At 37.8% G+C, this 22,557-nt stretch overlaps 1 protein-coding gene and 1 long non-coding RNA gene across 5 annotated transcripts in view; one reads left to right on the forward strand and one right to left on the reverse strand.

Moving 5' to 3' along the window:
* Positions 1-22,557, reverse strand: part of LOC309475516 (uncharacterized protein) — a 115,656-nt gene that overhangs the window by 26,588 nt on the left and 66,511 nt on the right. The window contains exons 1-5 of one of the 4 annotated variants that reach the window (XM_082138339.1): positions 9,916-10,151; positions 9,476-9,799; positions 9,181-9,330; positions 8,855-8,970; positions 7,465-8,691 (exon numbers count right to left, since the gene is read on the reverse strand). In XM_082138339.1, the coding sequence (XP_081994465.1) occupies positions 8,599-8,691; positions 8,855-8,970; positions 9,181-9,330; positions 9,476-9,799; positions 9,916-9,940 (708 nt within the window). In that variant the 5' untranslated portion in view covers positions 9,941-10,151 and the 3' untranslated portion in view covers positions 7,465-8,598. Of the gene's footprint in view, positions 1-7,464; positions 8,692-8,854; positions 8,971-9,180; positions 9,331-9,475; positions 9,800-9,915; positions 10,152-22,557 lie in introns of those variants that run through there. The other 3 variants (XM_082138340.1, XR_014197671.1, XM_082138341.1) reach the window with 3 other exon arrangements.
* The window catches only part of LOC309475538, a 104,759-nt gene that overhangs the window by 2,907 nt on the left and 79,295 nt on the right, over positions 1-22,557 (forward strand). The window lies entirely within an intron of this gene.

Raw genomic sequence — 22,557 nt, forward strand, 5'->3', positions numbered from 1 at the left:
CGCTGAAAAGGGGCGGGGCTACAAAAGGTCTATATAGGTTTCTGAATGGTTTCTGAGCTGGGCTGGCTGGGATTTAGTGAGTTTGTATTTTATGAACGTATACAGAGAGCATTCACTCAATATTATTATCTAATTTTTGAGTTTTTTTCATGTTTTATGAATTTTTTAATGTATTAATTTACTCAACTAATGAATCTTGACAATTTATTTGAATAATGATCAATTTTTCGTTTTCAGAACCATGACACTTGGTTCCACTTCCTTCCACTGTAAAAAAGTAAAGAAAAAAAAGGCCAAAATATTCCAGAAATGGTCATTTCTGATTAAGTAATTTGGAGCCAGAGTCTGCGCAGTAGTTATCCTGAGGTGGAGCCGTGCAATACTCCCTCTCAAACTCAATCGCAAGCACAGCTGTCAATCATGAAGTTACACCCTGTTTTATAGCATCAAATAACTAGGCTATCTAAAATCAAACTTATTGGAAAAACTAACACCTGAACATACGTCTGCGTGATACTACCCGAAATGACAGAAACCATATTTGAAAAAAATATAATTTTAAGTGTAATTGGATTTTTTTTTAGATTGGCTCACTTTAAGATCTTTCCTTCTGCACGTAATAGGCTACTGCAGTTAGCCACCAGGGGGGATCAAAATGCTTTCTTTGGGTTTGACCTGGGTTTGACTCTACTGAGCAGAGGGTTTGCCTTAGCAGGCAGTTCAGAGGCCAAGGGTAGGTAGGATTTTTCTAAAAAATTAACATTCCAGATTTGTTTAAACTGTCTTTATATACCAATACATAATTAAAATGTAAGTACTCTGAAAAAGAGAGTATAAAAATCGAGTGTCTGTAGACCTCTCACGACTGTTGTAAACACAGCTCATTATTTCCATTCACTCCACCCCCTCCCTTCTGAGCTCCTTCCAAAGCCACGCCCCCAAAACACATGAACGCGCGACGCCAAACGCTCAGGCTCAGCTGGAAGACGCATTTATTTACCTGAGACGAGTGGAGAGGAAGGAGCGCAGTGCATGCAGTGACATCATGTCAGAATCACATGTAATAAAATACCTAACTTTATCACTATAAATATAAACAAATAAGATGGCTTTTAGTACTCACTATCAAGCTAGCATATCGATACTGGTAAAGTTTAAAATATATTTAGTTTGATTCGGTAACGAGCTATATTTATAAGGCAAAGCTAAAAACAGGTTGCATTGATGCACGATTTTCCATTACCATCAGTTACACTGTGATGAAGGTGAATTTCGTGTGAGATACGGTGTTTTGCATGTAAGAGTTTCCATGATGAAAACATTGTTGACTCTGATGAGGACTAACGTTACACTCCGGTGGCAAGTACCGCATCGTCGGTTCGAGGACAGGTCCGGGGTCGAGGGCGAAGCAGAGGAGGTCGTTCAAGAGTGTGGGCAACCAGGGTTTTGTTCATTGCCTTTTCTAGGGAACACAAAACCCTGTATGCAGGTTTTTTTTGTTTCTTTTTGTTGTTGTTGTTGTTACACCATATTCTTATTTTTACATTTACATTTAGTCATTTAGCAGACGCCCTTATCCAAAGCGACTTACAAATTAGGACTAAGTTCAGCGAGTCATCATAAAGAGGCAAAAGCAACAACAACGCAGGAAGTGCTCAAAATACGAAGTTCTGGTATTATTCAGAGTAGCATAAGCCTGATAAGTGATGTTTCAAAGGGAAAGGATTTTTTTTTTTTTTTTTTTTTATAAGGTTAAGTGCTCACGGAAGAGATTGGTTTTCAGCTGTTTTTTGAATGTTGTCAGGGATTCTGCATTCCGGATGAGGGTGGGGAGAGCGTTCCACCAGCATGGAACTGTAAATGAGAATGTTCTGGAAAGTGATTTTGTGGCTTTCTGTGATGGAACCACGAGACGTCGCTCGTTGACCGATCGTAGGTGTCTGGTAGGGATGTAGACTCGTAGGAGTGAGTGAAAGTAGGAGGGAGCTGAGCCTGTGATAGTTCTGTATTTTGTGGGGCATTTTAAATACTTTTGGTGGTATTTTCACCGTCCCATTAATTTCCAAACCTGGTTTGTGTGAAGTGAAGGCCCCTTCTATTGCATTTCAAGTCCATTTCAAGTGAATCAGGTGAAACTTAGCAATTAGCAAAGGCCGCTAGTGCTTGTGAGGTCCAAAATGTCCTTACTACTAAAAAATAAGAGAGAGAGAGAGAGAAAGACTAAACAGCTTTATATACGTTCAAAACTGGATCACCTTTGGCTGTTTGTTGGTCCAACAACATTTCAGTCAAAAATATTTCAGTTAACCTGAACTAGGGTGACCATAGTACGTCCTGTTTAACCAGGACATATCTGGCCAGGATTTCGAGATCGCCCAAAATGCCCGGGATTCGGCTTTTGCTTTCTACAGTCACCATTCATTATGTTTACATTATTACATTATTTGACACTGACACGTACGTGCCAGCTTTGCAGGTCATGCATTCTGATTCACACGGATCCCAATCGAGACGAAAACACAGGAATTGTCTTAGCAATGCTAAAACGCACATCAACCGATCACTTGTTTTGCGTTCATGTAAACACTACATTCAGATTCACCAATCGGAATTAATTCAGTCCTACTGAATCAAAAGGTATGCATGTAAACAAAATAAATGGCGACGAGAAAGCAAAAGCCGTATCCCGGATATTTTGGGCGATCTCGAAATCCCGGCCGGACATGTCCTGGAATATGGTCACCCTACTGAACCCTACCTGTACACTAAACCTGAATCATAACCTACTCCTAAAATTTGAGGGAAATTACCATACGTTATAAGCAATGCTGTACAAGCTTATAACTCTAACCCAGCCGTGAAATCTGAGTGCTAGATATAGGGATGTTGTTGCAGGACCAACAAGGATGTTGATAGAGGAAACCTGTCCTATAATCACATTCACTTCTATGCACATATCCCTCAAGGTAAGCTGCAAATGTGCTCTTTGCCACCTTGTATGTCAAACATACAGTATTTTTTGCCATGTAATCCAGTAATAGTTCCTAAAATATTAAGATATTAAGACTTGTCATTGTCAAATCAAACCTTTCTACTTCTCTACTATAGTAAGGAGGAGCCTCTTTCTGTGGTTGTCTCACTGTTGTGTGGCGCCCTCTACTGGATAAACACCTGAACCAAATCTTTGAAATACTGTATACAGTGACCTAACATATATTTGGACACCTAAGCCACACTTAAAAAATGTATTTGCATTATTTAACAAAATATAGCACAAGCACACTGTGGTTGGCACTGTAAATTCAATTAAGTGCACTTGTCCTTATGTATAGCACACTAAAACTGTCAAGATCCAAAATCAAACCCTATAAGACCAGAGTTTATGTTACTGCTGATGAAGGTGACAGTGGAGGTGAAGGCCCAGAAAGATGACCAGATTTGATCTAGTCTGCGTGGAAGAGGATAATGTAGTTACTAAACTTGTTTAGATACTAAATTAGTTATGTTATACACGCAATGAACAAACAAATAAATAATATTTATCTGTGTGTTCAGTGAAGTTTAGTCTTGGCTTTTGCATGTGAATCTACTGGGGGGAAAACCCAGCCACCTGTGCAAAAAAAGTCTCAACCAAACATGATCAAATGTGAACAAAGCCATAGACCCTCAGATATGATGATCCTCTTGTAAGGCACCCATTTTTACTTTGTAAAATTAAATCTTTCGATGGTTTGCTCCATGGGTAACTTATAAAGTTCCTATTTAAATATCATAAACCTTTCAAGCAGGTCGCTGCACTTGTGCTGTCAGGACAAAAGGGGGCAATGTAAGGAATGGGCCTCAGAGAACGGGACACAAGCTAGCCCCTCCCATCGTCTCTGGTTACTCAACGTAGGGAGGATAGTGACAATGCGTAGGGAGGATAGTGACAATTAGGCTTGTTCGACTTGACCGACGCTGCACAGACCGATCGGTTTATGACATCAAAGTACCGCAAGAGTGATTGAAAAGCATACGGAGCCGTCTGCCCTCTAATCGCTCTCGCGGTACTTTGATGTCATTCATCGATCGGTCTGTGCAGTGCCGGTTCAAGGAGATGGTCCTCACTGCAGAACATGAAATCCAGGGGGAGGAGTCGGATCCAGATCCAACTCCTCCCACCTTACATATACCTAAACCTACCCTACCCATCTCCACCCCCTGATCCCTAAACCCACCCCTAAACCTACCCATCTCCACCCCCTGATCCCTAAACCCACCCCTAAACCTACCCATCTCCACCCCCTGATCCCTAAACCCACCCCTAAACCTACCAATCTCCACCCCCTGATCCCTAAACCCACCCCTAAACCTACCAATCTCCACCCCTTGAGGTGCTACTGGGTTCAAGTCGAACAAGCTTTTTGTGTCAGTAGCTGACTTGGGGAAACTCCTTTCTGAACTGGAGGCGGACCTTTCAGCTATATAAGGAGGAACACTGAATAGTCAACAAAATAATAGCCTACTTCAAGTTAATTTTATTAAGTATACTTTAGTAAAGTTCAAGTATATCGTAAGTATACTTTATCTAGTAAGTATACTAATATCAATGTACTAGTATTATACTTGCAAGTGTACTGTTTTTAATACTACTTGGGACTAAAGTTGCCCACTTTTTAGTAGCCTATATAAAAGTATACTTTTAAGTGTTAGGCTACTATAAGTGTAACAGTAGTAAACTTTGAGTTCACAACTAGTTTACATCTATGTTTTTTGTTTGTACTGCAATACAAGTGCACTTATACGTATAATGATAGTTTACTAGTCAAATACTTGTAACATTTTTAGTTTAAAAATGTAAAGTTCACTTTGAAGTATACTCTCATTAAACTAGGCTACTAGTTTAGTAGTTGAACATAACATTATACTTATAGTGTAGGCTACTACTGATATATTATTTTTGCTCCTTAAGTCTACATGTTCCTATTTAGGTAATTTTTATACTTTAAAAATGATTGTACTTTAACTCTTTCGATTTTAACATTTTATTTTTGCATCCTTTTTTATCAACACTTGAATGTAGGCAACTTTCATTAAAAAAAAAAAACAAACATTTTAAATAAAAAGCTGAGAAAATAACTTTTTTATATCAAAGACTACGCCTGGATTATATTCAGAATGATGATCAAAACACAGATGGAGTAGATTGAGTCCATCAACACCCCCAAAGGTTCACAGTCCCGTACCTCTTCCTGGGTCGACATTTCATTCAGTAACATTAGGCCGTTTTGATGTATTTGCTATTTAATGTTAATGATCGTGTTATTTTACATTTGTGTAAGCAATTTTATATCACCTTTTTCTTCTTTGATTTGTCTGTTTTTGATATGCATGAAGCCTCCTGCCATTTAAAGGCTGTTAAGTAAAGCTATTGAATGGCTCTTGTTTGAATTTGCAGAGGACCATACCTGCCAATGACATCAATCCACATTGCCACTGAAATATTTAGGCTATTTTTATCACTCATGAGTCATGGTGGTAACTCTCACACAGGGTGTAGGCTGCAACAGAAAATAGCATTTTATTTTTGATGTTTTCCACTTGAGGTTTGTAACATAAAGCTTTCACACACTGAATTAATCATTGCGTTACACCTTCGGACTAAAAATATATCTGTGCAGAAGTTCTAAAATTGACCAGAATTCTAAGTTACTAAAAATGTTATGCCTGAAATATTTGATAAACATCATACAGCTATTAGTTCTGATCCTCAAACTTGATTGGTCAGCAGCATTGGGAGATGTCTCTGTTGGTATCACCCTGCTTGTCCGTTTGCAGCAAAAGGCCTCATATTTACAGACTGCATTGTGAATGTTCATTGTATGTTCACTTGCTTTTTTCACATAGTTTCATTATTTTTGTGTAAGCATTTATTTCATTGGTTGAAGCCTTTGAGAAATACCTTAGATTCATGTGAAATGGCTTTGACAGATTCAGTTTCCTGGACATTCACAGCAATATAAACTTCGGTATAAGTGTTGTAAATATGCTTTATGCGTTAACACACTTGGCAAGTAAGTGGGCACTAAATGTGCAGACCAAGTAAACAAACAAAGCAGGCATGCTGCAATGCTGCTCTGTTTCCACTTGAGGTTTAGACAACCGTGAGAACAGAGATACATAAACTTAAAGGTTTTGGAAAAACACTGCACTTGGTTAACAGTAAAACCTCCACTCTAGACAAAGGTGAGAGTCATTGGCTGTGCCCAAGCGGGTGGAACATGTTTATGGTTTTGGTTTAGCACTTCAATTAAGTTCAGTTAAAAACACCACTGCATAGTGTTACTTTTTTTACTTAACAAATTGCATGATATATATTACTGTACTGTATACAAACCTATATTAATAGACATTTTGTTATACATAATACATGAGTTAGGCCATCTCCAAAGAACCAGTTTGGACTACTTTTTTCTCCTTTTAATTTATTTATTTATTTATTTATTTATTATTGATTTACAATGAATCTGGAAATGGTGCAATGAATAATGTTTCATTGACTTGTCTTTGTTATTGAAGTAAAATGCTGTTTACATGAGGAAGTATAGGAAGTACCATAGAGGGACTGTAGTGATACCAGCTAAACAACTTTTTTTTTTGTAGATTATTAAAAGTGACATTCTCAAACACACAAAAACATTAAAAAAAAAAATATATATATATATATATATATATAAATAAATAAAAATGTATTCATAATAAAGCAGCTTCATAATAAAATAGATTATAACTAAACAGCCAGACTGTGTTCTCAGAATAAAGGTGTTCTCCTAAAGATTCTGTACATGGGATTTAAAAATTGTTATTTTATATTATTTATATATTATTTATATATTGTGAAACTAAATGGAAAGTGTTAAAGGCAGTCTCAATCAAATCAATATCATTTTGAGCACGAGTCATAAATAAGTACATTTAAAGGGATAGTTCACCCAAAAATGGAAATTCTGTTATCATTTATTCACCCTCAAGTTTTTCCAATCCTGTATGAGTTTCTTTCTTCTGCTGAACCTAAAAGAAGATATTTTGTTTATGTCGGTAGCCAGGCAGTTGACGGTAGCCATTGACTACTATTGAAGTCAGTCACTGCCTGGTTACCGACATAAACAAAATATCTTCTTTTAGGTTCAGCAGAAGAAAGAAACTCATACAGGATAAACCTCCAAAATGTTCTTCAAAATGTTCAGCTGAAGAAAGAAACTCATACAGGTTCGGAATAACTTGAGAGTGAGTAAATTATTTTTTACATTTTTGGGTGAACTATCCCTTTAAAGTAAAATAATGAGAAACTATTTCTGCCATTAATTTGCGAGCACATTTCTTTTTACGATTTGAATACTAAAATAAACACATAGATGTTTTCTCAGTATAAAATGCATTTTAAAAGCCCCCAACACACACTCTTCACACTCTCATTTTGTTTCACAAAAAAAAAAAAAAAAGAAGAAGAAGAAAAAAAAACCTGAGTGCTGAGTTTGAGAAAAGTAGGTTGACAAGCCACACAATTTCACAATAGCAGACTTTACCATTTTATGGTGATTTAACTGAATCTGTTTTTCTTTTTTTATGAACATTATTTTATACATGCATTAATTGAAACATCTTGACAAAATAAACAGTCCCCTTTATTAAATGATTTATTAAATTAACTTCTTGGTCCAAAAGCATGGAAAACTCAACCAATCAGGCTTCACAAAAATAATTAATAATGTGCACACACTCCATGCTGAGATCAAAGTATGCTAGAAAGAAAGATATATCCACTTCGACAAATACCACAAAAGTTTTTCCAGGTATTAAGACAGCTATTCCAAAACAAAAGTCGGTTACACTTTATTTTAAGGTGATGTTGTTACTCAAATAAGTACTGAGTAATATTAATTAACTACATGTACTTACTAGAGTTACGGTTAGGATTAAGGTTTGGTTTAGGGTTAGTTACTTGTAATTATGTATAATTTACTGTTATTACTAAGTTAAGTAAATGTAACTTGTAACTATGTCACCTTAAAATAAAGTGTTACCCAAAAGTATTCCAACTGACAAAGAGATATAGACCAATTAAACTTAAAAGTACTTAAACACAACATTTCATCTGAAGCCGGGGTTTTCAAACGTTTTCATTCCACCGACCCTCATAATATGATGATTCTCTGCGGGACCCATTAAAATACAAAGGCAGGTACATATTTTTCTGTATTAAACACTCATACAGTATTTATACAATGAAAATTAATAAGTGTATATTAATAGAAAGTAAATATTTTCCAATTAATATTTTCTACACATAATTAGAGATTTGTTGGATGTACACATAAAGAAAAATATAGAACTATAACTGTCAATTCAACAAAATAATTGTGATTAATCTTGTGACTTCAAACCAGTCTTGAAAGCAGAATGAAATATTAATAATATCTAATTTAGTCAATTTTGGCTTGTTTATTTATACTTTTTTTTCGCAATATTTTTTTCCTGAACTTTTTCTCCAACACCAGTTTGAAAACCTCTTTTTTTTTAGTGAACAAAATAAGTATAAGATCAGTCATACTCGTGTGATCATGACTTCGGCAGGTTTAGAGCTGCATATGTGCTGTTGATTTGGCTGGGGCGAATATTTCTACGCAGCTTGGAAAAATCCATCGTGGCGTACTGAAAGAACAATATTAGCAATATCAGCTGCAATTGAACAAAAATGAAGAAATATAGAACGCCATGTTGGAATAACAGGTCTGCAAGAATCCTTAGTAATTATCAAGACAGAAATGAGAATTTTAGTTATGAAGGATGGATTCACATTTTTAAGTATTCTTACCTGTAATTGCTCCTGATGCTCTTCTATAGGCCTAACTTGATTCTGCTGGATATCAGTGTTGTGTTGTGATTGTTCTGTGGATCTTCTTTTTCCAACAACAAAAACCTTTACTAGTCCTAAAAATAAAACAGCAAAATCGGATTCAATATTTACAAAAGATTGTATTATTCTTTCTTAATAATAATGAAATAGTCAAATGCCTAAATAAAGAGTATTAGCATATTTAATTAACTTCATATTTATAGCTGCCTATGGATAAAAAAGCATGGAAAAGCAATGGAAAAGCATGATATAAATATTTGTACAGATGGCTGAAAATCTCTCACCGATCAGCGCAATGAGCAGAAGCCCGTTCATCAGAGCAGATATGATGATAATAATCTGCCATTGTGTCTGATTCTGATCAATAAACTCCAGCGCTGTATGATTGTGACACTCAATTGAATGATTGTGACACTCAGTTAGTTGAGTTGATTCTGTAATGAAAGTTTCAACAGTCCATTAAAGTAACAACTGTTACTGTTAGAGCAATGTCTACAGTTTCGTAGCACTGAAAATATTTATAATATATGATTATATATGATTATATATATATATTTAGTATAATCATTTTTTGCTCACCGGTGAAGTGCAGTCTGGTGCCGTTGCTGAGTTTTGGAGGTGTGCCTGTTTTCATACAGAAATAAACTCCTAATTCATCAGCAGTCACATTATTAATAACCAGACGATGTTTAAACTGCACTGAATATTTCTTTCTGAATGCATTATTTGAGTAAAAAGGTGATATTGGTGTTGGGAATGATCGTAGAATCAGTGTTGGAGGATCTGGTGTTTTCAGTAAAATCCAATAAACCTCATTTTCATCAAGATCACAGTTTATGGTCACATTTGATCCCAAATCAGTGAGTTGATCTGAGACTGCAGCTCGACAACAGATTAATACATCTATAAGATAAAAAATAACTAAGATTACCCACGTAAAACCCGTTATGCATAACATTAAACTGTTTATATACGTTTACAAAGCATGTAAATATATTCATATCATGTAACAAACTCACAGAGCTGAAGCTGAATGATCTTCATGTTGTCGAGATTAAAACACTTCAGAATGATTCTGCTTCTCTCCACACAACATTAAGATGAATCTACTGCAGCTCTGAAGCAAAAGACAGGAAGACAAAAAACCTTCCCACATCAAGTAGAGGAAGTCAAAGTCAAACTCACTCTGACCACACTTTTTTCAACATCTAATGCCCTTATTGCCATCATCACTTCATTAATCAGGTTAAGCAGGTTAAATTCTCAAAATGATTGTTCACCATCCACATCATATACTTTTGTACACCATGAAAGCAATTTCATTTTTTCTTTTTTTTTTACAAACTGCCAGTGTGTGTGTGTGTGTGTGTGTGTGTGTGTGTGTGTGTGCTTGTGTACTGATCTGACCTACAGTATGAGGACCAAAAGTATATTGTATTGTAGTGTGTATTCAGGTTTCTGGCCACGGCCCATATGTAATGAGGACATGCCGATGTCCTTGTAATTGAAAATGCAAAATAAACACGTAGGCTACTAAACAATTTTTTATTAAAAATGTAAAAATATGTTGGGATCCGGATGCTCAATCTCCAATTTTGGTTTTTAATTGTAAGCACATGGTGGGGGGTTCTTTGTCCCTGTTTCATGTCCTTGTTGTATTTTGTTTTGTGCATGGCTTTTGGTCTTGTTCACTGACTGTGTGCTCTTGTCTTGTTCATTGTGAGCACATGGTCTGGGTGTTTTTTAGTGACAGGCGCTGTAAGAAATTAGCTCAAAATATATATTTATAATTAATTTTAACATTATAATTAATGTAAATATTTTTATTATTTTTATAATTGACTGTAGCAGAATTAATAGCACAATTATTTAATCAGTTCATCCAATGAACAGAAAGCATAATCAATCATTCATTCTAGGAAATAAATTATCTTCCTGGCCAAGAAAGAATAACATTTTCCAACTGAAGTAAATAAAGTACTAGCAGGGTAATAGCATAGGTTTCGCTAGATCAAGATATTTACCGTAAAACTTCAAATAATAGCCGAGTCCCAAATAGACGCCTGTCTCTTATACACGCCTGGTGTGGCTACAGGTTTGGATAAATAAAGGCCGGTCTCTAATAGAGGCCTGGTCTGTTTTGTTAGTTTCGGGTTGTATTTAATCTTCTAAAACCCGTCAAATGGTCTGTTTAAGCCAGTTCTATGGAGCAGATTGCGCATGCAAGAAAGCCCTGCGCATCTGGGCGGGAGCTGTAGCGCTGTTAGCGCTAGCAAGGCAGGCAGAGTTAGCGGAGGCCGGAGAGGGAGAAGTGGAGGAGAGCGACGAGGAGGAGGAAATCACCAATGAACTTGTAGTTGAGGATCGCGGTGATGATGATAGTGATTAATAGGGTCCTTTTGTATCACATGATTGCAGTTGTTTTACAGGGTAGCCTTCATTCTTTCTTGTTGATGTGTTTCGGGCAACTAGTTCATAGGCTCGATGGATATTACCGGTAACTTGTATTGTTCAGCCCATGGCTGTCACATCGTTTAGTTTTTTTATGCTGCCAATAATCTAAAGGGGGTCCCACACCGTACGAGAAGCGCAGTCGCGTCTATGACAACTCGAGGTATCACACACCGGAAGCGCACTTTGTCAGTTTATGGCCAGCAATATTGTTATGTTTAAGGATATTATGGAATTAAGATCATGTCTGTACTATGTTATGATTGTACTGTACAATTAAATACAATCGTTGCTTAGTCTGCAGTCTGAATTCACTTTACCTCAGAGCGTCCGTTAACTGAATGAATTGAGAATATCACCTGAAAATCCGATTACATCAGCAATTTTCATTCAAGCAGCTGATTTCTGTTAATGAATGTAAAACTGAATGTATATTGCAGCTCAGGGTGAAGTCATTATATACATTAGTGAGTTGAGGCAATGTACACTCATAGAGAATAATGTGTTAACATTTTAAAGACGTGGTGCTGCGCGACTGCGCTTCTCGTCTGGTGTGCGACCCCCTTTAGACATACGGAAATATAGTAGGCTAATTCTTATATTAACTGATTTGTGATCACATGTGAAACAAATGTAAAACAAATGTACAATTCCCATGTGAAACCCATGAGCTCACATGTGAAACATTTTGAGACTCTAAGAAGAGGAGGCCTGCCATACTCGCACCCAAGTGGTCTTAAACTAGTTTTTCTACTTATGAGAAACAACTATGTTAGAAAAAGAAACCCCATTAAGATTTATAGACACTCTGTTGAGCTCTAGAGAGCGGAGGCCTCAGCAGATAACTCTCTGGAGTGAGAGGAAGCCTAACCACGCCTCTGAGCCCACAGGGAGGTAACCTGCTACCTGTGCTTATCACTCCTGCAATACAGGGGATGTTCTCAGTATGATCGGTTTGTCTTTGGTTGGTCACACAACAAAGGCCTGGGGTAGACCGTCAGAATAGATTATCATCATCAGTCCAGCTCGTTGGGCCTGATGTTATGGACGAAGGGGGAAAGAGGAAAAGGAGGGTGTGCACAGGGAAGGAGGCGATTACCTCCCTTTGCTTATGCCAGGACGCTCGCGTCTGGCCTGAGCTACTTCCCTGACACCCTGTTTCTTCCTCCTGGACTCATGCCACCTCATTGACCTACTCCTGCCAGGAGGAGGGGCACGAGTGGCGACTGAGTCCCGCTGGCCCTGTCTACAATCCTCGGAACGAGACGGGCCAGGACCCCCAGGCTGTCTGGGTGTGGGCCTGGACCGGCGCAGTATACAATATCTATATGCCGCTGAGCGCACCTTCGCCTCCCTGAACCTTCCGACCACCGCCTCAACGGAGGTCCCGAAAAGTTCAGAGGGCAAAACCGGGGCATCGAGGAGAAAAGTCTTCTCTTTCTCCCCGATGCTTGCCAAGTTCACCCACAGATGCCTCTCCGTGGCAACAATTGTCAGATCGCGGCAGCCGTCTGTTTGGTGGCCCGGAGAGCCAGGTCTGTGGTGTGGTGCAACTCAGCCACCGCGTCTGGGGTTAAACCCTGACCCAGGTCCCTCAGCAGGTCAGCCTGGTACGCCTGCAACACAGCCATTGTATGCCGCACAGCACCAGCCTGACCTGCCACCGCGTATGCGGTGATGCGTACGCGTATGCGGTCAGAGCAGTGATGTGGTCTGAAGTGGTCTGGATGGCAGGGTTGGAGCTCTTAGTGTCAATGTCTCCCCTTGTGAGAGATAGTCCGTGAAGACGAAAAGAGGATGACATGTTCTCTAGGTGCCCTTTTATACTTCCTGGTCGCGCTAGAGCATGACGTCATGGCTGATGCCGGCGCATATGATTGTCGTGATTATACAGTGTTTCAGTCATCAGTCATGCTGAGGCGTTTCCCCTAGCGCTTTGACGCAGTGCGAGTTCCCTTTTGAAAGGGAACTGAACTAATCAGACACTCTTAGGGCCCGTCCACACGGAGACGCGTTTCGCTGTATACGTATACATTTTTTATCGTATTGATGTTTCGTCCACACGGATCCGGCGTTTTTGGAGACTGAAACCGCTATTTTTTTAAACCGGTTCCCAAGGTGGATAAATCTGAAAACGCCGCCCTTGCGTTTTCGTGTGTACGGCCAATCCGTATATTTTGTGAAACGATGATGTCATCACACCAAGTGTCAACTAGTCAGATACCGTTAAGTCACAGCAACTACATTTATGGTTTTTCATATTGTTCAACAAAGTTCTTGATTAAAAAAGAAAAAAGAAAAAAAGAAGCTACTGTGCCTAATATTATTGTTGTATACAGCGCGCAAGGTTTATGTGCGAGCTCCAAGTCTTCTTCTCCGTTTTTAGTGTATGTCTGTGGCAGAATTACAGCGCCACATACTGGTCTGGCATGTATACTACATCGTTTTGAGTCGACGACGCCGTGTTTACGGATTTTTTTTTTTGAACGGGGAAAAAAAATATCGGATAGGGAAAGCTCTGGCTTCGTGTGGATGTGGCCTTAAAGGTCATTTCAGTTCACACCCAATTTGTGAGGTGACCAATCAAAGATGACTGGGAGAAAGTCTTTGTTCTATCTTATCTCCATTTGCATGTTCATGCTGGCATGGAGCATTTGTGCAGTCTTTACACAAAAGTATGGTAAAAATATAATGATGCAATTTATCATAACATATTGTACACCATTGATTATAAAATCAAAAGAGGATAATTTTGATACCAAGAAAGAGGATTTGAAGACATTAAAGCAGTGATACATCATCTTTGTATATCAACATTTGAAGTTACTCTAACATAACTGAAGAATCATAACTAGGCATAACTAATAAAACATAGAGACAAGCATAAAACACAGGAGCAATACTATAAAAATTTGGGAAAGTTTGTGGGTAAGAATTGAGTAAATGTCCTTTGTGTATTGGAAGTTTGTCTCTATAGTCTTTGACCAACTGGATCGTGCCGTCTGGACTCCTGTGCTGTCTCTTGAGGGTTGCAGATATAGTCTCTTGCTGAGGGTGTTCAGGAGAGCAGAGGTGATAACAGCTTTGAAGAGAACTGGTTTGAGGGCCGATGACAACAAGGGAGAGGGGGAAGGTTTTATGATGTCTAGAGCATTTTGGATTAAAGTCCCTCCGTTACAGCGCTTTTGAAACATGCTTTGAGAAGCTTTAAAACCTTTGCAAATCATTTGTTTCGAACCAGTGATTTGGAGCATGCATCAAACTGCCAGTCACATGATTTTAGTAAACATGCCTTTGTTATGTCATAAAAATTCCAATGGTTAGCCGCTATATAGGGGTGATCTAACCCATAAAACAGTGTCTATATATGATTTTTACTTGATCATGGGATCCTTTTTATAATTTTGTAGACATTTAATGATACATTTGTATATGAAAATTCTACAATTGCATTTAATAGATTACACCTTCCAAAAACTTTTCTGAGTTTGTGATTAACTCTGCAACATTTGCACCTGAAAGTGGGGTATCTTCAACTTCTTCTTCTTGATGTTTTTGATGGTTGACATACAACTTTTAGGTGCATTACCGCCACCTGCTGGTTAAGAGTGTAGGTCAGAATCTTATTTACCTAGGTCATCTTATCACTTGGTCACATCTTATCTTGGTCACTCTAATCACTATGAATGTTATGTTATATAACTCTGTCTTTTCAGATGTTGCATTATATATTTACAACAGTCATCACATTCATCTTTTTTTCAAAATGCTTGTCAACTCAAATTTCACCTTGATTTCCATAAGGTTAGAATTCAGTACCTTTCTTTCATTACTGTATTTTGGATATATCATTATGACATGTTCTACAGTTACTTTTTGATTAAAATTTTCACATTTTTCTGTCTCGTGCTCCCCTATTCTTTTCTTCGTATCTATTTCTCTGTTATTCTACCCTTTCTTTGCACACTCATCTGCCACATTGTTTTCTTTTACACCTACATGAGCTGGTACCCAACAAAGGTTACCTTCAAACACATCATCTGAATCCTATACTTTGCTTGATGAATCTCAATCAGTGCATCTCCTCTGCTTTCCATATGACCTGTTTAATGTCATTAATGATGAGCTTGAATTGGAACAAGTGTCCTCAATGGTCTAAATTCTTCAACCCACTGTGACACCATTAGGATTGCAATAATTTCACCATTGTACACTGACTAATTATTTGAGATTCTTTTATTGACTTTGGCATTAAAATGTGGTATTGTGAATGCGACACCTACTTTGTCTTCTATATGTTTCGATGCATCAGAATATGGACATATCCAAAATAATTATCTTGAATATACTTATATGTAATTTAATCATCCGGTCTTATTCCCTTATCCTTATTGTCGAACAACGTCATGTTTACTGTGGGTTGTGGTAATAACCACCAGAGAATTGTTGGCATTAGATGCCAGCAAATACCCACTGGGACAAACAATGGTTGGATTTGTGATTTGAAGTAGTTTTTCTCTCTCAAATATTACAAGAACACACACACACACACACACACACACACACACACACACACACACACACACACACACAATCTATTAACAAAGATTGCATCATTTTATAGTTTTTCATCTAACCATATACATAGAAAACTTAAAACATGAGACTATTTCTATCTTTTGACCATATCATTTCAATTTTAACTCTTTACTGATCTTCTGTTTTGAAAAAAAAATATATATTTTTGTTTTTTCAAAAGAAAATCTAAACCCCCACTGATATGACCATGTTTCCACTTCTGTGATTGCTTCTTGTATTTTCAAACAAGTTTCTTGAATAGAAATTATGTCTGGTTTTGTTTCTAATTCATTAATAAAACTATTCAACTCCAGGCCATTTGCTATTAAACTTCTTGCATTCCACTGAATGATAAAGATGACCTCTGTCTATTTTGGCTTGATGACTTCCCATCAGATTCAAATCTTCTATTATTTGTTCTCTTGAAAAATCTTTGACTGACAATTTTTCAGCACCTTTTACAATTACTTTAATTTTCTCAGTTTTATGGTTCACTTGATCCTCAATAACTTATGCTATGAATACAATTAAGTTTTCCAGATTCACTGATGTCTCCCTCGAATTACTTCTTCCTCCCAGGATTCTTTCATCTTTGCCTGTCCCCACTTTTGATTTTCCTTCTTGAATTTGTATCCCCCATTAGCTCTGCATAACTTACAGTGAGGAAAATAAATTTTGAACACCCTGCTATTTTGCAAGTTCTCCCACTTAGAAATCATGGAGGGGTCTGAAATTGTCATCGTAGGTGCATGTCCACTGTGAGAGACATAATCTAAAAAAATAAAAAATCCAGAAATCACAATGTATGATTTTTTAACTATTTATTTGTATGATACAGCTGCAAATAAGTATTTGAACACCTGAGAAAATCAATGTTAATATTTGGTACAGTAGCCTTTGTTTGCAATTACAGAGGTCAAACGTTTCCTGTAGTTTTTCACCAGGTTTGCACACACTGCAGGAGGGATTTTGGCCCACTCCTCCACACAGATCTTCTCTAGATCAGTCAGGTTTCCGGGCTGTCGCTGAGGAACACGGAGTTTGAGCTCCCTCCAAAGATTCTCTATTGGGTTTAGGTCTGGAGACTGGCTAGGCCACGCCAGAACCTTGATATGCTTCTTACAGAGTCACTCCTTGGTTATCCTGGCTGTGTGCTTCGGGTCATTGTCATGTTGGAAGACCCAGCCTCGACCCATCTTCAATGCTCTAACTGAGGGAAGGAGGTTGTTCCCCAAAATCTCGCAATACATGGCCCCGGTCATCCTCTCCTTAATACAGTGCAGTCGCCCTGTCCCATGTGCAGAAAAACACCCCCAAAGCATGATGCTACCACCCCCATGCTTCACAGTAGGGATGGTGTTCTTGGGATGGTACTCATCATTCTTCTTCCTCCAAACACGTTTAGTGGAATTATGACCAAAAAGTTCTATTTTGGTCTCATCTGACCACATGACTTTCTCCAATGACTCCTCTGGATCATCCAAATGGTCATTGGCAAACTTAAGACGGGCCTTGACATGTGCTGGTTTAAGCAGGGGAACCTTCCGTGCCATGCATGATTTCAAACCATGACGTCTTAGTGTATTACCAACAGTAACCTTGGAAACGGTGGTCCCAGCTCTTTTCAGGTCATTGACCAGCTCCTCCCGTGTAGTTCTGGGCTGATTTCTCACCTTTCTTAGGATCATTGAGACCCCACGAGGTGAGATCTTGCATGGAGCCCCAGTCCGAGGGAGATTGACAGTCATGTTTAGCTTCTTCCATTTTCTAATGATTGCTCCAACAGTGGACCTTTTTTCACCAAGCTGCTTGGCAATTTCCCCGTAGCCCTTTCCAGCCTTGTGGAGGTGTACAATTTTGTCTCTAGTGTCTTTGGACAGCTCTTTGGTCTTGGCCATGTTAGTAGTTGGATTCTTACTGATTGTATGGGGTGGACAGGTGTCTTTATGCAGCCAACGACCTCAAACAGGTGCATCTAATTTAGGATAATAAATGGAGTGGAGGTGGACATTTTAAAAGCAGACTAACAGGTCTTTGAGGGTCAGAATTCTAGCTGATAGACAGGTGTTCAAATACTTATTTGCAGCTGTATCATACAAATAAATAGTTTAAAAATAATTTATTGTGATTTCTGGATTTTTTATTTTTTTTTAGATTATGTCTCTCACAGTGGACATGCACCTACGATGACAATTTCAGACCCCTCCATGATTTCCAAGTGGGAGAACTTGCAAAATAGCAGGGTGTTCAAATACTTATTTTCCTCACTGTATGTTGTTCTTTGTTTTGACTTGCTGGATTTCCATCACTCTTTTCCTTACTTCACATCCTCCATATGTTACTCTGTGATCCCCACCACAATTACATTTTGTCTTCACGTTTTCCCCACATTCGTCATATCGATGCTCGCTCCTACACTTTGCACATCTTTGTTTTCCTTTACAAACTACAGCTATTTATCAATACGTCTGGCATTTGTCACACTTAAGAGGAGGTGGAACATATGCTCTGACTGAGCTCATATATCCTATTTTGAACCTTTCCAGAACCTTTTCATCTTGAAACTATAGTGGATTAACACTAAGAGACTTGCAATTCGATCTCCATTTCAAGATTTTATTTCATCTTTAAGGCCCTGTCCACACGGAGACGCGTTTCGCTGTATACGTATACATTTTTTATCGTATTGGCGTTTCGTCCACACGGATCCGGCGTTTTCGGAGACTGAAACCGCTATTTTTTTTAACCGGGTCCCCAGGTGGATAAATCTGAAAACGCCGCCCTTGCGTTTTCGTGTGTACGGCCAATCCGTACATTTTCTGAAACGATGATGTCATCACACCAAGTGTCAACTAGTCAGACACCGTTAAGTCACAGCAACTACATTTATGGTTTTTCATATTGTTCAACAAAGTTCTTGTTTAAAAAAGAAAAAAGAAAAGAAAAAAAGAAGCTACTGTGCCTAATATTATTGTTGTATAAAGCGCGCAAGGTTTATGCGCATGCTTTAAGTCTTCTTCTCCGTTTTTAGTGTATGTCTGTGGCAGAATTACAGCGCCACATACTGGTCTGGCATGTATACTACATCGTTTTGAGTCGGTTTCAGTGGTTTCGTGTGTACGCAGATATTTCTTGAGACGACGCCGTGTTTACGGAATTTTTTTTTTTGAACGGGGAAAAAAAATATCGGATAGGGAAAGCTCTGGCTTCGTGTGGATGTGGCCTAAGTAGTTTAATTCTTTACCACTACTCCTTGAATGCTCTTTCTGATGTTGTCCAAAGCCTAATTGATTGGAATGTCCCATACTACTCCCCGAGTCCCTCTCCATCCATGTATCACTTTTTTGTCCACTACAGGTTTTTGGTATATTTATACATATTACATCATTATGTTTCTGTCATACAGGATTTATGTCATTTCTATCTCACCCAGCTTCTTTTTAAATTCCTTGGTAGGTGCATTTGGACTCGGGCCTATGTGTTCATCCTCTTTTCTAAGCACAAGAATGATTTTGAATTTTTCCTTTTCCACCTTTCTCTTAACTGCCCGCTCATTTTTCTCAGAACTATTCTCCTCCAGACCAATTTTCTGAATAATAATAGTATTTTTTCTATACCCTTCTTCCTTCTACCCGCACTCTTTCACCTCCCACAGCCATTCATTCCTCACTATCAGTATCACCTTCTTCACACCAAGATCCTTCCATTCTACCCAGTCACAAGCCACCTCATGCCTTCTGCCTACCTTCAACTTCCCTGCCTTGTACAAGTACGTTCATATTGTTTCGACCCAGCAGTGTTGTTGTTTTGCTCCATCTCCTCCATGATGAACCGGTCAGCAAAAATGTGACATGCAGCAAACACAAAAACATAATCACCAAAGCCAATCAAACGGAACATAAAGAGCGTCAGTTTGATTCACTTCTCACAATAGCATGCAATTCACTTCTGTTGAAGATTTTGAAGATCATTATGAAAAATATCATGAATTTAAAGGGTAACTAAACCCTAAAACAACTTTTTTTTTAGTTAATGATCTGTAAGACTGGGGCTTTATTAGTGCTGTTCATTGATTCAAGTAAAAAAAAATTGACATTTGGGTATAAAGTGTTTTAATTCTACAATAAATGGTGTAAAAATGTTTGAGTGTTGCCCTCTTCAGGTTGAACAGTGGCTACTGCAGTTGAATTTTCCTATCGGTTTCCTATTTCCTATTCCTATTTTCTGTTGGTCACTTTCGAAGTAGTGTCGAAATACCAACACTGGGGGGTCACGGGAGGCCAAAACACTTCTGGTGTTTTCAGAAAAGACCAATGAAATTGGCGAGTGGAAGAACAAAGCTGAGGGTGTGGTTTATTTGCATGTCTGAGGGCGTGAAAATAAGACATGTAATAAAAGGCAGCCAGCGTGCACCACACACTCAGCTTTGTTCTTCTGAGCTGAAGCACTGCATCTCTTATGTGTATATGTTGGACACTTAACTATGAGGCCACAAGAGAGGAGATATGAATGGAAGTGAAGCGACGCACCTGACAACATGGTGAATGTAGATTAAGATTCTACATTGTAGAACATCCAGATTACATTCATACTACACACATCCATACTATATAGAACATACTTTTTTAGCTGTTGTGACTTAATCAAAATAAGTAAGAGAGTATGTGATTTTGGACGCAGCCCTAAATATTTAGGCTTACTCATAAATAATAATAAATACTCAATAAATTGGTCTCACTAATTTTTCAATATTACAATTTTTTTTACATTTTATAATTATTGCAGTCATGTTCTGCATGACCAAAATGTTGAAAATAAAATGATCATGCATGACATTTTTTTAAAGTGTAATCTGTAATGAATTCAATTGTATTTTTATTATATATTTTATACTGAATATGAGTAATTTCATACTTGCACCAGTTTGTTTAATTCAGGAACAAACTAGGTGCTAAAATGTATATAATGATCCCTTTAGTGTAACATGGGTTGTTTCAAAGCGATGGGGAGCAGGATCCAATTGCAACAAATATTCATTTAAACAAACAAAACAAGAGTGAACTAAACACAGGAAGTGAACGCATGAACAATGAAAACAGAAAACCAAAATAAAAGTCCTAGAACTTGGAAAAGCACAGTGGAAACGGTGACGGGAATCGTAACACTTAGTATATTTTGTATAAATTGTGTCTTACACGACTAACCACCCACATACAACTTTGAAAAGCAAATTTATAGAGAAAAACAGAATAGGTTCTGTTTCCCTCTCTTTCATTTTCTCTGTAATGAATGAGGATAAAACTTGGAAGCTCTGAATTCTTGTCCTGCTCTCACTGTGATGATAAACTGATAAACTAAAGTCAAAATATTTTTTTTTATTAAATTGTGTAAATTAATTAAACTCCCTTCCTCACTGATCAGTCAATTGTTTAATCTATTGTTATTATATTTATCTTACTGTTAGTATATTTATTTATTCATGTGGATGTGATAGGATGTTTTTATTCTAGATAGGTTTTTAATTTTATCATTTGTATGGCAACGTTGGGTGGGATCTAAGCATTTCATTACATAACCTGTTATTGTAATGACAAATAAACTACCTTGAATCTTGAACCTTACTCTCTCAAAAACAAAATAATTTCTGCAACTAAAACTTTACTTACAGCCTTTATATATAAAACTATTTTAATGCATTAATTATGCCTTATAATGCATTGTATGGTCTCATGAATAATTGTAACTAGTTATATATGGGGATAGAATTGTTGCATTATTCCAAATAAATAGATTGAGATTCACAAACAAATGTTTAGAGATTCACAAAAGTTGTATGAAATTCACAAATAATAGAATAAGATCCACAAATAATGTGTTTTATGTCACAAACACTACTCTGCCTGGCATTTATTTGAGAATCTCTTCTTGTACATTTGTAAATCCCCTCAGGCATCTGACTATGTTTTTTGAAACATTTCTAGCATCTACAACGTACAGACAAATCCACAAATAAGTGGACTCCACCCACCGTTTACTCAAGCCAATCAGATAACGGCCACATTGAGCTGACCAATCGTAGCACGTTCTCGCTACAACCAATCACGTTTGGCTTTACAACCAGGGCGGTCTTGACTTGCCCTGAAATAACTATGCTCTCATGCTCATTCATCTGCACTGGCTCAAATAGGAAGTGTATGGAAGGCCCATAAAATTGCTACAGTAAAATAGGTGTAATATTTGGATTTTGTTAGAATAAAAATTACATTTTTATGAGCCTTTGAAATGCCAGAGAAACAGCGCTTATATCTATGTTATGGGAACAACGCCTTATGGAAGCGACGTCACGTTATTCAAGATAGAACAGAAAAGCATCAATAAGGCCTCGTTTACACTGCAGGTCTTGATGCCCAATTCTGATTTGTTACCTTTATCCGATTTTTTTGACCGTCCGTTTACATGTTCTTTCAACTGTGACCCATATAGCGATTCATGTGTTTACACTTGCCATCAATAACGTGAGGTGAAGTCTTGTCATGGGTAGGCTTGCAATTCTGACTTTATAACATGCAATTGCGACTTTATTTCACGCAATTCTGACTTTATATCTCGCAATTCTGACTTTATAACACGCA

Source organism: Leuciscus leuciscus (genome assembly GCF_965113295.1).
Source record: "Leuciscus leuciscus genome assembly, chromosome: 15".
Lineage (NCBI taxonomy): Eukaryota > Metazoa > Chordata > Actinopteri > Cypriniformes > Leuciscidae > Leuciscus > Leuciscus leuciscus.